The sequence below is a fragment of the Natrix helvetica genome (genome assembly GCF_964273705.1).
Source record: "Natrix helvetica genome assembly, chromosome: 6".
Classification (NCBI taxonomy): domain Eukaryota; kingdom Metazoa; phylum Chordata; class Lepidosauria; order Squamata; family Natricidae; genus Natrix; species Natrix helvetica.
The window spans coordinates 7,400,326-7,415,027 of NC_138553.1; the positions used below are offsets into that span (position 1 = coordinate 7,400,326).

The window sequence follows — 14,702 nt, forward strand, 5'->3', positions numbered from 1 at the left end:
TCCCATCATCCCAGGGTTGAGGGGAAAAAAATCCATCTGGTTCAGTTCCAAGCTGAGAGAAAGATGCTGGAAACAACATGGAGGCCGATTGGAAAGAAAATTTAATGTTGAACAGCATGCAGATCTGGGTCAGCAGAACAACTGGCTGAATAGATGGATGGATCGTTCTAGTTTCTGTAACTTTGGGGTTTGTGCAATATGGGCTTCATGTGGCTCATAGCTTTCGTCCTGTGTTGGATCTTGGGTGAGGGGCTGCTTGTTCTAATCCTACCGTTCTGCCTTTTTTAGCTGCCAAACGTTGCTGCAAGGAGTTTTGAAATATCCCGTCTTGAACGGATTTCTGCCTGCAGTGGTTTGCCTTGCTTATGAATGGGGCCATCTAGACAGCTGACGTCTTCTTTCAATCAGCTCTTTATCTCCTTACGTGCTGGCATCTGCTGTGGGCTATTAAGAAAGACTGGGGGGAGTTGCTTTCTGCCTCTAAAAACATGTTTATAATTGCTTTACCCTTTTAAACATTTCACTTCCCATCCAAGAAGCTTCCTCAGTTCTGTTCTTCCGGCCTTCAGAGTTAGACATCAGTGAGGCAGGCAAACAGCTAAAGAACAGGGGTCGACTTGGGAGTAAGGCCACCGGTGGACGCTGAGTGGCTCCTCCCAGAGGAAATAAAAGAGGAGCGAAAGGGGAGTGGAGTTTGCAGGAGACAATTAGTTTGCTTAATTGGTTTGTGATTCTCCTTGCCAAGTTTTGCAGATGTCGCCCTGTCAGCTCTCCAAGCCAGATAAGGTCTGTGACTGTAAATCCTCCCTTGAAAGACTTTGCTGGAGGTGAATGAGGAGAATTCTCAGTAAATTAATAAAAGATTTTTTTTGTCGGGACAAGGAGTTTGCTTCATGCTCTTGGGAAGCCTAGGCCAGAACAGTATCTTACTCCATCCCTACATTCTGAGCAAGTTATTAAATTAATACATTTATAATATTCATTGAATGCTTCGAGCATCTATTGAAGTAAATAGAGCATTGCTAATAAACAGGATTGCTGATTGAATCTGAAGAGCACAATTATTAACAACAACAAAAAAAACCTTAAGGCAGGGGTGTCCAAACTTGGGAACTTTAAGACTTGTGGACTTCAACTCCCAGAATTCCCCTTTCTGGAAGTTGAAGTCCACAAGTCTTAAAGTTCCCAAGTTTGGACACCCCTGCCTTAAGGGATATATCTGTCTGTTGCTTGATGTATGTGTCTGCGAGTTAAATCAGATGGGGAAGCATCCAGAGAGGAAGGAAATTCAGTGTGTTGATCCATGTGACATTAAAGTCATTTATAATTTCATTTCAGAATAATTCATGTCGGGACTTTTTGTTTTCAATTTAATGACCTTTCTCTCCTCTTCTTTCTCTCCTTTTTTTTTGCAGAACAGCCGGGCGGGAAAAAATTGAAAATCTCTGCTCGAGATCCGCGAGTGTTTCACATTGCATGAGAAAGAGACTCTCTTACCAAAAAGGACACATTTTCTAGGTGGGGATGCCAAGAAACATGGTGTCAGACTATTCAGGAATGGGATATGAAATTCCTTCGGAGGTCCAGTTTGGAAACTTGGAAAACACACATCACCTTGAGAGTGGGAAAAGTTGCCCGCATCGAAAACACTCAATTTTGGTAAGTGTCTGGAGATAGAAGCATCTTTTAACTTTTATATTGTACGGCTAGAATATGTAGCTTTGGATTGCAGTCGTTGGGCAAGGCATGATACCTTACGGGTAATTTATCTTATTGGTGGCCTGCTTTGAATTTTTTTTTAAATGATTTATTAGATTTCTATCCACCTTTAGAGGGACGAGGTGGCTCAGTGGCTAAGACACTGAGCTTGTTGATCAGAAAGGTCGGCAGTTCGGCGGTTCGAATCCCTGGCGCCATGTTACAGAGTGAGCTCCCATTACTTTCCCCGGCTTCTGTCAACTTAGCAGTTCTAAAGCACATAAAATGCAAGTAGAAAAATAAGAACCACCTTTGGTGGGAAGGGAACAGCATTCCGTGCACCTTCAGTGTTTAATCATGGTGGCCACATGACCACGGAGACGTCTTCGGACAGCGCTGGCTCTTCGGCTTTGAAACGGAGATGAGCACCGCCCCCTAGAGGCGGGAACAACTAGCACATATGTGCAAGGAGAACCTTTATCTTTATCCAACTTTAACGCTTTTTAAACACCCTGAGTCAATCACCAGGACACTCGGAGCTCTAGTGCCACCTTAGGTGTGAAAGCCAGCTGGGTGACTTTGGGCCAGTCCCTCTCCCCCAGCCGGACTCACCTCACAGGGTTGTTGTAGTAGGGAAAATAGGAAGAGGAAGGAGTATTCTGTACGTTTTCTGCCTTTGTTATAAAAACAATAAAGATGGGATATCAATGAATGAATGAATGAATGAATGAATGAATCTTCTCCCAATCTAACAGTCAACTGGTCAAGTTTTCAAGACAATGGGGAAAGTCCTCCTTCTTGGGAGCAACAGGATAGCTCAAAAGAAGAGAGCTGTTGTGGCCCGCCAGCGGCCAGTGCAGCTGGCAGCAGATTCGGACAGTGAGGATCAGTGGCGTAGCGTGGGGGGTGCAGGGGGGGCCGGCCGCACCGGGCGCAACATCTGGGGGGGGGGCGCCCTGACTCGCCCCGCGCCGCCCTTTGCCGGACTGTGGCCGCCTCTTTCCGCGCCCGGCTCGGCCTGCGAACTAAGCTCCCCGGCCCCGGCCCGTCCAGGCCCCTCCTGCGCACCGCCTACCTCCCAGCGGAGCCAAGACCCGCCGCGCCGCCCCCGCGGGAGCCGAAGGAGAGCGGCGCTGCGCTCTGTCTGCCCGCAGCTGTAACGCCACCGCGTCCTCCCGCTCCGCCTGGAGCGCCCCGGGGAGCCGGCGCCTTCCCGAAGCCCCCGCTGCGCCTCCCACCCCCGCGGCACCTGCTTCCCTTCAGTCGAGCCTTTTCCCGCTGCCCTTCGAACTCCTCCTCGGGAGGAAGGCAGGAGGCCAGCATGGAGAGCCTCACTTGACTAATGCAGACCCAGGGGCAGCTGCAGTCGGGCCGCCCTTGGGTTAGGGGGCGCAAATTGCTTGCCTTGCCCCGGGTGCTGACAACCCACGCTACGCCACTGGTGAGGATGTTGGGGAGGAACATGGGCGAGTCCTGGAGTCTGGGGAAGGCTCTGATGAGGGCTCTGTGTCGGAGGCAGAGAGCGGGGCAGAGCCATATGCCAGTTATCAGTTGCCCTCAGAGTCAGACATCAGTGAGGCAGATGAACAGCTGGAGCCTGTTCCCAGAGTGCGCATGCGCAGAGTTGCTAGACAAAGGGAACAGCTAAAGAACAGGGGTCAACTTGGGAGTAAGGCCACAGGTGGACAATGAATGGCACCTCCCAGAGGAATAAAAGAGGAGCGAAAGGGGAGTGGAGTTTGCAGGAGACAATTAGTTCGCTTAATTGGTTGGTGACTCTCCGAGACTCCTTGCCAGGTTTTGCAGATATCGGCCTGTCAGCTCTCCAAGCCAGAGAAGGTCTGTGTCCGTAAATCCTCCCTTGAAAGACTTTGCTGGATGTGAATGAGCAGAATTCACAGGAAATTAATAAAAGGGTTTTTTGTCGGGACAAGGAGTTTGCTTCATGCTCTCGGGAAGCCTCGGTCAGAACAAGAACACTCAACTTTTTGAACTACAGAAAAAGTGTGTAACATTCCCAGAACCATATTTTCTCTCCCCCTTCCCCCTCAAAAAAGCTTTAGATGGATTCTCAAAGCCCTTCTGAATGTTGACACTGAACTGCAATTTACTCATGGGTTACTACATAATCAAACCGTTGCAACATGAGGAATAATGGAAAAGTAGCACAACCTGTCTCTATCAAAGGTGACCTGGCTGGAGTATCTTTTGACGTAATGTGAGATTTCACAAGGTGTAAAGGACCTTCTCCATACACACAAACCATCCTTGTGATGCAACGTAGGGAGGAGGCGGATTCCCAGGAGGGAGGGGCTGCATTCTAGAGGAGTAAGGTAAAAGCTAAAGATTCCCCTCGCACAAATGTGCTACTCGTTCTCGACTGTAGGGGGCGGTGCTCATCTCCGTTTCAAAGCCGAAAAGCCAGCGCTGCTAAAGACCTCTCCGTGGTCATGTGGCCTGCATGACTAAATACCGAAGACGCATGGAACGCTGTTACCTTCCCACCAAAGGTGGTTCCTATTTTTCTACTTGCATTTTTTTACGTACTTTCGAATTGCTAGGTTGGTAGAAGCTGGGACAAGTAATGGGAGCTCACTCCGCTATGCGGCGCTAGGGATTTGAACTGCCAACCTTTCTGATTGACAAGCTCAGTGACTTATCCACTGAGCCACTGCGTCCCTAAATGTCAAAAGAAACAGGCAAAAAGTTGTGGAGATTCGGAAACAGAGAAGAGCAACAAAGGTGATTAGGAGGCTGGAGGCTAAAACACATGAAGAACAGTTGCAGGGATTGGATAAATCTAGTCTAACAAAGAGAAGGACTGGGGTGACTTGATCAGTTTTCCATCCAGTCTTTCCACTGTTACATCATGACTCTCTTCTTTCTACTGTGTAATCTATCCTAATAATCAAAACTATAAATCAAAAGGTGGGGGTTTTTAAATGCAAAAAGCCCAGGCAGGGTGCTAGGATTCAAACCGCTGAACTGTCGACCTTTCTGATCGACAAGCTCAGTGTCTTAGCCACTGAGCCACCACGTCCCACAATTCCAGAGGAGTAAGAGGCAACTAAGTCCAGATATCATATGTGAGAGAAAGAGGGTGAGGACAACTCCTCCCTAATAGTTCCCAAAGCATAGCTGGTCCTCGGCTTACAACCACAATTGAGTCCAAAATTTCTGTTGCTAAGCGGGACAGTTGTTAAGTGAGCTCCCCCCACCCTGTTTTATTACTTTTCTTGAGACAGTTGTTAAGTGAATCCTTGCCATCGTTCAGTTATTAACATGGTTCTTAAGTGAAATCTGGCTTCCCCATTGACGGTGCTTGTCAGAACTTTGCAAAAGGGGGTCGCGTGACTCCAGGACACCGCACCCATCATAAATATGAGTCAGTCGCCAGACATCCAAATTTTAATCGTGGGGATGCTGTAAGAGTGGGAAAACAGTCATAAGTCACTTTTCCCAGGGCTGTTGCAATTTCAAACGGACAAAAAGCAATGGTTTTACGTCGAGGACTACCTGTATATGCTCAATGTAGATAACTAGCTACTTCAGTTTAGCAAGAGTCTGTCTGTAGGTGTGAAAACAATAAAGACCTCAGCTTGGAAAAATCTCTACGTGTCATACTTGGTTTGGGGTGTGTGGTGGTAACTCCCGGAGGATTTGAGCTAAAACGTTTGACGTCAAAGCGGAGCTGATTCTCGCTCTACGCATTTAATTATCCGCTTAGCCGCATCTTCGTGTCTGTTTCATCCTCAAGCGTGCGCCCAGAAGGGTGAGGATATTGCTCGGAGCTACACAAATTGCACCTCTCTTATATTATCCGGCTTCCTTACCTGCTCCATGGTGCCTAATTTACTCTTCGGCTTTTGGTATTTTCGGATGATTACATTAATTGACATAAGGAGGGCTGGGTGATGCTTCAACCTGCCTAATGAGCATGTGAGAGCATCGAGCATCCAAGCTAACTGTGGTTGCTTGGGGCTCTAGACCAGTGTTTCTCAAACTTGGCAACTTTAAGTCCTGTGGACTTCAACTCCCAGAATCCCCCAGCCAGCATAGCTGGCTGGGGAATTCTGGGAGTTGAAGTCCACAGGACTTAAAGTCACCAAGTTTGAGAAACACTGCTCTAGACAGACGGGGCGAGCAAAAGCAAGCACATCATTTCGTCTACGGTGCTACAAACTAGATTTCAAAGATGGAACAGTCTAATCCAGAGGTGGGATTCAATTTTTTTTTGACTACCGGTTCTGTGGGCGTGGCTTGGTGGGCGTGGCATGATGAAAAGTGGCCCTATGGGCAACCAGGAATCCTCTTGAAGCCTCCGGAGGGCGAAAAACACCCCTATGGGCAAACCGGAAGTCCATTCCCGAACTTCTGGTTTGCGCGTTGGGTTGTTTTTCGCTCTGAAAATGAAGGCTGGTTAGCCGGCGCGCGCGCTGGAGCTGACAGGTCAACGCCTCATACGCCCCAACAAATGGCTCCGCACGCCACCTGTGGCAAGCGTGCCACAGGTTCGCCATCACAGTTCTAGACAAAGGACATTGTCCCGTTCCTTTGTAAAGGTTCTAGGCTGTGAGCATTATCAGCTTTCTTCTGTAACACAAGTGTTTTAGACTTTCCGGATCGGCCCCTTGCATCTCATAAACAGGTGTAGCTCTAGACAGTCCGTTCCTGCCCCCTCATCCAAAATAAGGGTGGTTCTAGGTTGAGAATGAGGTCCCCGTTCCTCTATAAAATAGTTGGTTCTAGGCTGTGAGCCTCGCCTGCTTTCTTCTGTAAAACAAGTGTCCTTTAGGCTTTCTGGATTTGCTCCTTCAGTCTTATAAACAGGTGTGGTTCTGGGCAGTCTGTACCTTCCTCCCCATCCAAACGAGGGATGGTTCTAGGCTGAGAATGAGGTCCCTGTTCCTCTATATAACCGGTGGTTCTAGGCTGCATCAACAGAGGGATAGAATCCAGATCACCTGTTTTATAATGCCTTGGTAAAGCCACACTTGGAATACTGCATTCAGTTTTGGTCACCACGATGTAGAAAAGATGTGGAGACTCTGGAGAGAGTGCAGAGAAGAGCAAGAAAGATGATTAAGGGACTGGAGGCTCAAACCTAGGAAGAATGGTTGCAGGAACTGGGTATGTTTAGCTTAAGAGAAAGAAGGACCAGGGGAGACATGATAGCAGTCTTCCAATATCTCAGGTGTTGCCACAAAGAAGAGGGAGTCAAGCTATTCTCCAAAGCACCTGAGGGCAGAACAAGAAGCAATGTGTGGAAACTAATCAAGGAGAGAAGCAACTTAGAACTGAGGAGAAATTTCCTGACAGTTGGAACAATTAATCAGTGGAACAACTTGCCTCCAGAAGTTGTGAATGCTCCAACACTGTTGGATGTTGGATAGCCACTTGTCTGAAACGGTATAGGGTTTCCTGCCTAGGCAGGGGGTTGGATTAGAAGACCTCCAAGGTCCCTTCCAACTCTGTTGTTCTATAAAAAAGTATTCTCCTGTAAAACAAGTGTCATTTAGACTTTCTGAATCTGCTCCTTCTGTCTATAAACAGGTATGGTTCTGGGCAGTCCGTTCCTGAACCTTCATCCAAAATAGGGGCACTTCTAGGTTGAAGATGTTCCCATTTCTCTATAAAATCGGTGGTTCTGGGCTGTGGGCCTTATCTGCATTCTTCAAATAAACAAATGTCATGTAGACTGTAGAGATCTTCCCCTTCATCCATAATAGGAGTGGTTCTGGGCTGCCACTCTCTAAATGGGTTGGTTCTAGCTTTTCAATATTCTTATTCTTCTGCAAAACAGGAGGTGGTTCTAGGCCAGCTGTAGGCAAACTGCGGCTCTGGAGCCACACATGGCCCTTTTGTGGCTCCCTGTCGCCGGTCGGCTGCACAATTAATAGGGATTTCAGTTAGGACAAGTAGAGGAAAACGGATGCCGCACTAGGAGAAGATTTGGTGGTGGGACTGGACTTCCAGTCGGCAGAGGAAGAAGGACGCCGCACTAGGAGGAGACTCTATGGTGGGGGGAACCAGACTTCCGGTTGGCTTCAGAATTGAACAGGGGGCTTCCGGTTAGGACCTTCATGGCTCTTTGAGTGTTTAAGGCTGCTAACCCCTGTTCTAAGCTGTCTTCGTCTGTCTCTTCTTCTTGCAGTCTTCTTAAAATTGCTTTTAAGCCTTTGCTTGGGGTGTGTTGGTTTTTTTTCTGGGTGCTTTGTCTCAAATCGCTAGTGCCAAACGAAAGCCGCCACCTCCTGCCAAGACAAAAAAAGCTGGTTCATCCAGTCTTGTAATTCTATAATTAGGTTGCTCTTTTGGATAGTTGTGCTTGGATAAATTGCGTTAAGGTCTTTTATTTGCACGGGTTTTAAGGCAGGGTGGAAACAATATAATTGCGCGCAGCACTTGGCAAGTTGCTGTGGTGTACTGTTTCTGCAGCAATTAAGCCATTTCTCATTTCTGGTGGTAAATTGTCCCAGTAATTTGACTGTGATAGGTGAGAGAAATTGCCTCCTCCCTTCCCCTCCAGTGGTGGGCTTCAAATAATTTAACAACCGGGTAGAGAACCCGGTTGCTGGGTGGGCGTGGCCATGGTGGGCGTGGCCTAGTTGACCTCCTGCACCATCCTGGGCAGGGGTGGGCTGCTGGGGGTTCGCAGGGGTTCAGGAGAACCTCTAGTTAAGATCCTGTGCAATTTGGAGAATCCCCAAATCCCACTCTTGGCTGGCCCCGCCCATCCCCTCCCAGGAGTCCCCACACAGCCAGTTTTGGATGCAGGTAAATACAAGGCATGCATGGAGGCTTAGGGAGGGAGAAAAACAGGCCTACTGGAAGTTTGAGAAGACCGGAAATGGGCCCGTTTCTGGCCTCCAGAGGGCCTCCGGAACCTGGGGAGGCCATTTCTGCCCTCCCAGGGGCTCGAGGAAAGCCTCTGGAGCCCAGGGAGGGCAAAAACACCTCCCTGCCACCATGGTGCAGGAGGCCAACAGGCCATGCCCACCATGGCCACACCCACTCAGCAACCAGGCAAAGAACCCCTTGCTAAAATTTTTGAAGCCCACCCCTGGGATCATGTGACCCAAAGAGCCTGCGACCGTCATAAATATGAACCAGTTTGGCAAGCATCCGAATTTTGATCGTGTGCGATGAGGATGCTGCAGTGTCAGTAAAGGTGAAAAAAGGGCATCAATCGCTTTTTTCCACTGCTGTCGTAACTTTGAAAGGTCACTAAATGACTGCCTGTACCTTCTCATATACAAAAACCTGAGTTCTCCTTTGTGGTTAAATCTTAGGATGAAGATGAACGGTTGAAAGGTTTAACTCACGAAGAAAAGGACGTTCTCCTTTTTTTCGAAGAAACAATGGATTCTTTGGATGATGATGTAGAGGAGCAACAAGGCTTGCATGACAGTGGCGTCTTCTGCAATTCCCCAAAGCTGGCGGAGGAAAACACACCTGACCATTCCGGGTCTGAAGAGCTGATAGAATTGGTCCCATCAGCACCGGAGAACAGCACAGAACCAGGTAAAGTGAAATTATTTGCACAGGTGTGAATTCGTGTTCTGGGAACTAAAGAGGTGGACTTCCAAGGGATAAGATTGCTCAGTTGGAGTTGAACCGACCAGAATCAGTTCATTCTGCGCGGTTCAAACCCTGAGAAGTTCCGTTTGATGGTGAGACGTTTGGCTTTGCAAAACTAATTGGCAATTAGGTCTCTGGCAGCGTTTCAAGGAAGATAAAGGTGGGTGGTTATCTGAAAGATTTTGGCAACTCGAGCAGACATCTGTCGGACTCTTCACATTCACCGTTTGTGAATCATTACGCGCTGTGAATGACCCTAATTCACATCCGTTTAAATAAAAGAGGGTTTTTGGGACTAAGCATGTGATTTATGCTTTCTCAGAAAACCTAGGTCACAACAACACCTTTGGGACAACCATGACCTGGATGACTGAGAATTTCCGTAGACCTATGGACCATTCCACATAACTTCTAAAACAAATCTAATAGGTTCTTTTGTTTTTCTTCCTAGCATCAGAGGAAACTTGGAAGCTGGATGAGCCAAAGCTGGAGGATGTTGAACCATCAGAAGAAGATGTCTGTCTTCATCCAGTTTCTCTTCCGCCAACACCGCCTTCACCACCTCCGTTGCCGGTCTGTGAGATGTATCCCATTCAGCCTACTGTACTGCATCCAAAGCTCCTTCACTCCATCCCCACACCACTTCTGATTGCCGAGAAATTGTTGGAGCAGCAGGCAAAAGGCAGTTCTTCCTCTCTTCCTTCTCCAAAGGAAAAGGACCCCAATGAGAGGAGGACCATCTCCACTTCCTCCACTCTGTGCAGTAGGGAGCAAGTCAAGCCTTGTGCCCCACCTCCAACTGCCCCCAAACCCCAGAGGTTCCCAAAAAACATCAGCTTCACCAATGCCAGCGAGCGGGAATTCAGCAAAATCATCTCCAAGGCGGCCGTCAACGTTCAAGAGCGCAAGGCGCAAGTGTTGGCCAACGTCAACGCTTCAACCTTGCTAATAAATGAGTTGGAAGAGAGATTGCAGAAGCGTGGACTTCTGGGTCCCAGCCAAAGCTTGCCTTTACGAGATTTACCTTCTGAGTCCACGGGCCACGAACCCTTGAGTAGTTTAAGGCTGGTTGAGAGAACTCTTGCTCGGGCCCACCTCATCCATCCTCTCAACATCCTTTCCACTACAAAGAATGAGAGGCCTGAACAAGAATGCGGTACACCAAGTAACTATCAAAACATCCATGAAATCATGAAAAAGGATCCTAATTTGTTACCCACCCTGAACAAAACAATGACTGTCAAGCCAGATGCTGACTTTGTGGATGGCAAGTCTGCTTGGCCAAGTATTTCTGGACAACCCCAACAAGATCTCATCCTCGACATACAGAGAAAGTTGAGCTCATTGCCCAAATCTGCAGGACTCCAATCCAAAGGTGTCACGGTACAATTTTCCGGCCGTGGATCAACAGAAGAAACCCGGAAGAAGGCTCTACGAAAACTGGGACTTCTGAAAGAATAATGGAACGGGAAGAACATCTAAAGAACATTATGACAGATTGACATATTCCAATGAAATCCATTCTGTTTATCATGCAGGCGAAGGAAATATTGAGTGTTTGGAACGTCACTGTTCTCTGCTGGCATTTGGGATGGATGTCCTTAACGTGAACTCACCGTGCTTATTGAAGACTTCAAGGCCATTCATAAAAGCCCAGGTGAAAATGAGAGTGTCAGGCTAAATGAAGGTCAAAGGGCAGTCCGTTTGTAAGCCGTATGTGTGTCACTGGCTACGTACGTCGGAATCCCTTGGATAAAACCCAAAAGATCCCAAGAGGACTGTATTAAGGAGTTCTATAAGGATAAATGTATATATCCACACGTATCGGGAAGGTCAAATTTGTAATAAATCTGCTATCTCTGATTGTCGCAAGTATTTAACACTGCAGATCATTGCTTTTGCAGAGTAGCTGGCGAGACTGTCGCAAATTTTTTCAGCTTGGTTGATAGCTTGAAAAATATCGAGCCTGCTGGATTTGACAAAAGGACCCATTGCATCCATGTTCTGTTTCCTGGAGCTTCCCGGTCCCTGTGCTGCTAAAAAACAGTTGTGTAAAAATGATGGGGTTGTTCTGACCGAGGCTTCCCAAGATCACGAAGCCAACTCCTCGTCCCGATAAAACCTCTTTTATTTAGGTCAAAGGGAATTCCTCTCCTGCAAAGTCCCGCCAAACAGTCTTTCATGAGATTTCACAAGTACAGACCTTTTATCAGGCTTGGAGATTTTCCAGGCCGATATCTTCTAAACGCCATGCTGTAGCAGCAATTACTTGGCAAGAAGTCAGGAACAGATCTTCCCCCTAATGAATTGAACTAATTGTCTCCTGCAAACTCCACTTCCCTTCGCTCCTCTTTATTCCCTATGGGAGGGGCCATTCACCATCCACCTGTGGCTTTACTCCCGAGTCGGCCCTTGTTCCTTAGCTGTTCCCTTCTCCTGGCATCTCTGCACATGTGTACATCGGGAACAGGCTCCAGCTGTTCTTCTGCCCCACTGATCTCTGACTCGGAAGGAAGCTGATAACTGTCAGACAGCCTTGGCCCCCTCTCTGCCTTCAACACAGAGCCCTCATCAGAGCCTTCCCTAGACTACAGGACTGGCCCGTGTTCCTCCCCAACCTCCTCACTGTCTGAGTCTGCCACCAGCTCCACTAGCCGCTGGTGGGCCACAACAGGGGGGACCCAATATGTCATAAGTCTGGGTTGCAATCTTGGGCGCCCCCATTTTCTGACCTCCTAGGCTTCACATTGAAGCATATGATAACCTGCTCTTTCCTCTACCACGTCTAATACGGGGTACACTACCTGTATTAAGGTAGGGTAGCCCAACTTGAGCCCTTTCCAGGTGTGCTTGGATTTGAAGTCCACACATCTGGAGGTTGTCTAGATGTAAGCTCACATAAGCTCTTAGAACTAGGTACACAGTTGTACATGGAGCCTACCAAAGAGTGAAGGACCCAGTGACGTAAAGAACTGATACAGGTAGTCTTAGACTTACGACAGTTCATTTAGTGACTGAAGTTCACTAAAGCCCAAAAGTTCTGTTGTTAAGCGTGCCAATTGTTAAGTGAATTGTCCCCCATTTTAGGACTTTCCCTGCCCCAGTTTTTAAGTGAATCACCGTAGTGGATAAGTTAGCAACCCAGTTGTTAAGTGCATCTTGATTTCCCATTGACTTTGTCAAAAGATCGAAAAGTGTGACACCACAATCATCCTAAAGCCTAGTGATCACATGATCATGGGGATGATGCAAAGGTTGTAACAGTGAAAAACGGTCATAAGTCACCTTTTTCAGTGCCGTGGTAACTTTGAACGTTCACTAAATGAACTGTTGTAAGACCAATTGTAGGGACATGGTGGCTCAGCGGCTATGACGCTGAGCTTGTCGATCAGAAAGGTTGGCAGTTCAGTGGTTTGAATCCCTAGCGCCGTGTAATGGAGTGAGCTCCCGTTACTTGTCCCAGCTTCTGCCAACTTAGCAGTTCGAAAGCACATAAAAATGCAAGTAGAAAAATAGGAACCACCTTGGGTGGGAAGGTAACAGCGTTCCGTGCGTCTTCGGCATTTAGTTATGCCGGCCACATGATCACGGAGACGTCTTCGGACAGCGCTGGCATTTAATGTCCTGTAGCTTTAAGGTGCTGGAAAAGGGAGGACGTTTTTTCTTTTTTTCTTACTGCGTTCTTGTGTCAGTAAGAAAAAAAAGAAAAAACTTCCTACCTTTTCCAGTACCTTAAAGCAACAGGACATGAAATTGATTTCAAAAGAACCAAATTAATCTCCAAAATTGAACACTTCAACAAGAGAATAATTATGGAAGCTATCGAAATAGAGAAACACCCCCACAACATGAATAAACATGACGATACCTCCTGCCTACCAGACATCTGGAAACCAGCCCTAGTCAACAAACGAGCCCCACCCACCACCCAGACCATTACAACACAAAACAACAACGGACACACAGCCAGCACCAATCTACCAATCATGATACAACCACACAACCAATCATTCCACTTACTGAAACAAAGTCCCCCCACCCCAAGATTTATAGAAAGACGGCAGCTTCGACCACGCTTTAAGCCCAAAACACCAGCCTGAAGATGGCGAGTGAGACCTCGCTGAAACGTTACCAAGACAATCTCAATCTTGCACGGGAAAAGACCCGAATACAACAAGACCAGCATACCTACACATACCTACATAATGGCCACTCTTACAATTGCATTCTTCTCTTCTCGAGGCGACCTTGAAACGATGTCTTGGAGTAGCACCTTCACTTTGTAACTTTAGCTCCCCCACCCCAGCACTTTCCCTCCCTCTCTCTCGCTCACACACACACACACAAGTTCATGGCAAACTGGTACTGAATGACAGACGTCTGATATTATGGATCTTGGGGATGCAGCTCTCTTACTCCAGGGAGTAGCCCTGGAAGGTAGGGAGCCCAGAAATTGTCCTGCGTGATAAGAAACAGAGCTTTTTCTTGGACCCAATGCCCTCCGTACCTGTTGGATCTTAAAGTGTATTGTAGCGGCAATGCTGTGAATTCCCATTTCATCTCAAGCCCTCTTTATGTCGACGTGGTGCCATGATGGCCTGCGAGTCCAGAGTAAACTAGTCATGTTGACCTCATGCTGAAGCAATAGCATCACCTGTAATTTCACTAGAATAAATATCCTTCTGTTGCCAGAACCGTCTCGTGATTCTTCTGTTGGGATGGTTGGAAAATCGCCTCTTTGAAATTTCTCCTAGGGTTGCGTCAGCCTTGCGAGATAGTTTAGAACAAGAAGTATTCCCACAGAAGGACTCACTGTATTGTAAGGTTACACTGGTTGCAAGTCCAAAAGTGCATCTCTTCCCCCCCTCCATCCCTTGCCTGCACAGGTAGTCCTCGTCGTACGACCACAACGGAGCCCAACATTTCCGTTGTTAAGTGAGACATTTGATAAGTGAGTTTTGCCCCGTTTTTACGACCTTTCTTGTTAAAGCCATTCACTGCAGGTGTTAAATTAGTAACACGATGGTTGTTAAGTGAATATGTCTTCCCCATTGACTTTGCTTGTCAGAAGGTCACCACAACATGAGCCTGGGACACTGCAACCGTCATAAATATGAGTCGGTTGCCAAGCGTCTGAATTTTGATCCCGTGACTGTGGGCATGCTGAAATGATTGTGTGAAAAATGGTCACAAGCAGGGGTGGTATACACTTACCTTCCCCACCAGTTCGCAAATGTGAGCGTGCGAACGCGCTTGCTTTGCTTGCACATGCCACCTCCGCGCATGCACAGATTCTTCTGCGCATGTGCTTTTGGAGAAAAAATGGCCTAAATCGGATGCTGTAGAGCCGGGCGCCGGTGGGCAGAGCCACCAGTGATTTCTGCTACCGGCTCAGGCAATCCGGTCCGAACCAGTAGAATACC

General features: G+C 47.6%; 2 protein-coding genes across 2 annotated transcripts in view; both read left to right on the forward strand.

Annotated features, from left to right (window-relative positions):
* CELF2 (CUGBP Elav-like family member 2) overlaps positions 1–14,702 on the forward strand; it is an 834,627-nt gene that overhangs the window by 779,584 nt on the left and 40,341 nt on the right. The window lies entirely within an intron of this gene.
* Positions 1,416–13,913, forward strand: PROSER2 (proline and serine rich 2). Its single transcript, XM_081957859.1, has 3 exons — positions 1,416–1,659; positions 8,991–9,222; positions 9,731–13,913. The coding sequence occupies exons 1-3, from the start codon at positions 1,525–1,527 to the stop codon at positions 10,738–10,740; spliced, it is 1,377 nt and encodes a 458-aa protein (XP_081813985.1). The 5' UTR covers positions 1,416–1,524; the 3' UTR covers positions 10,741–13,913.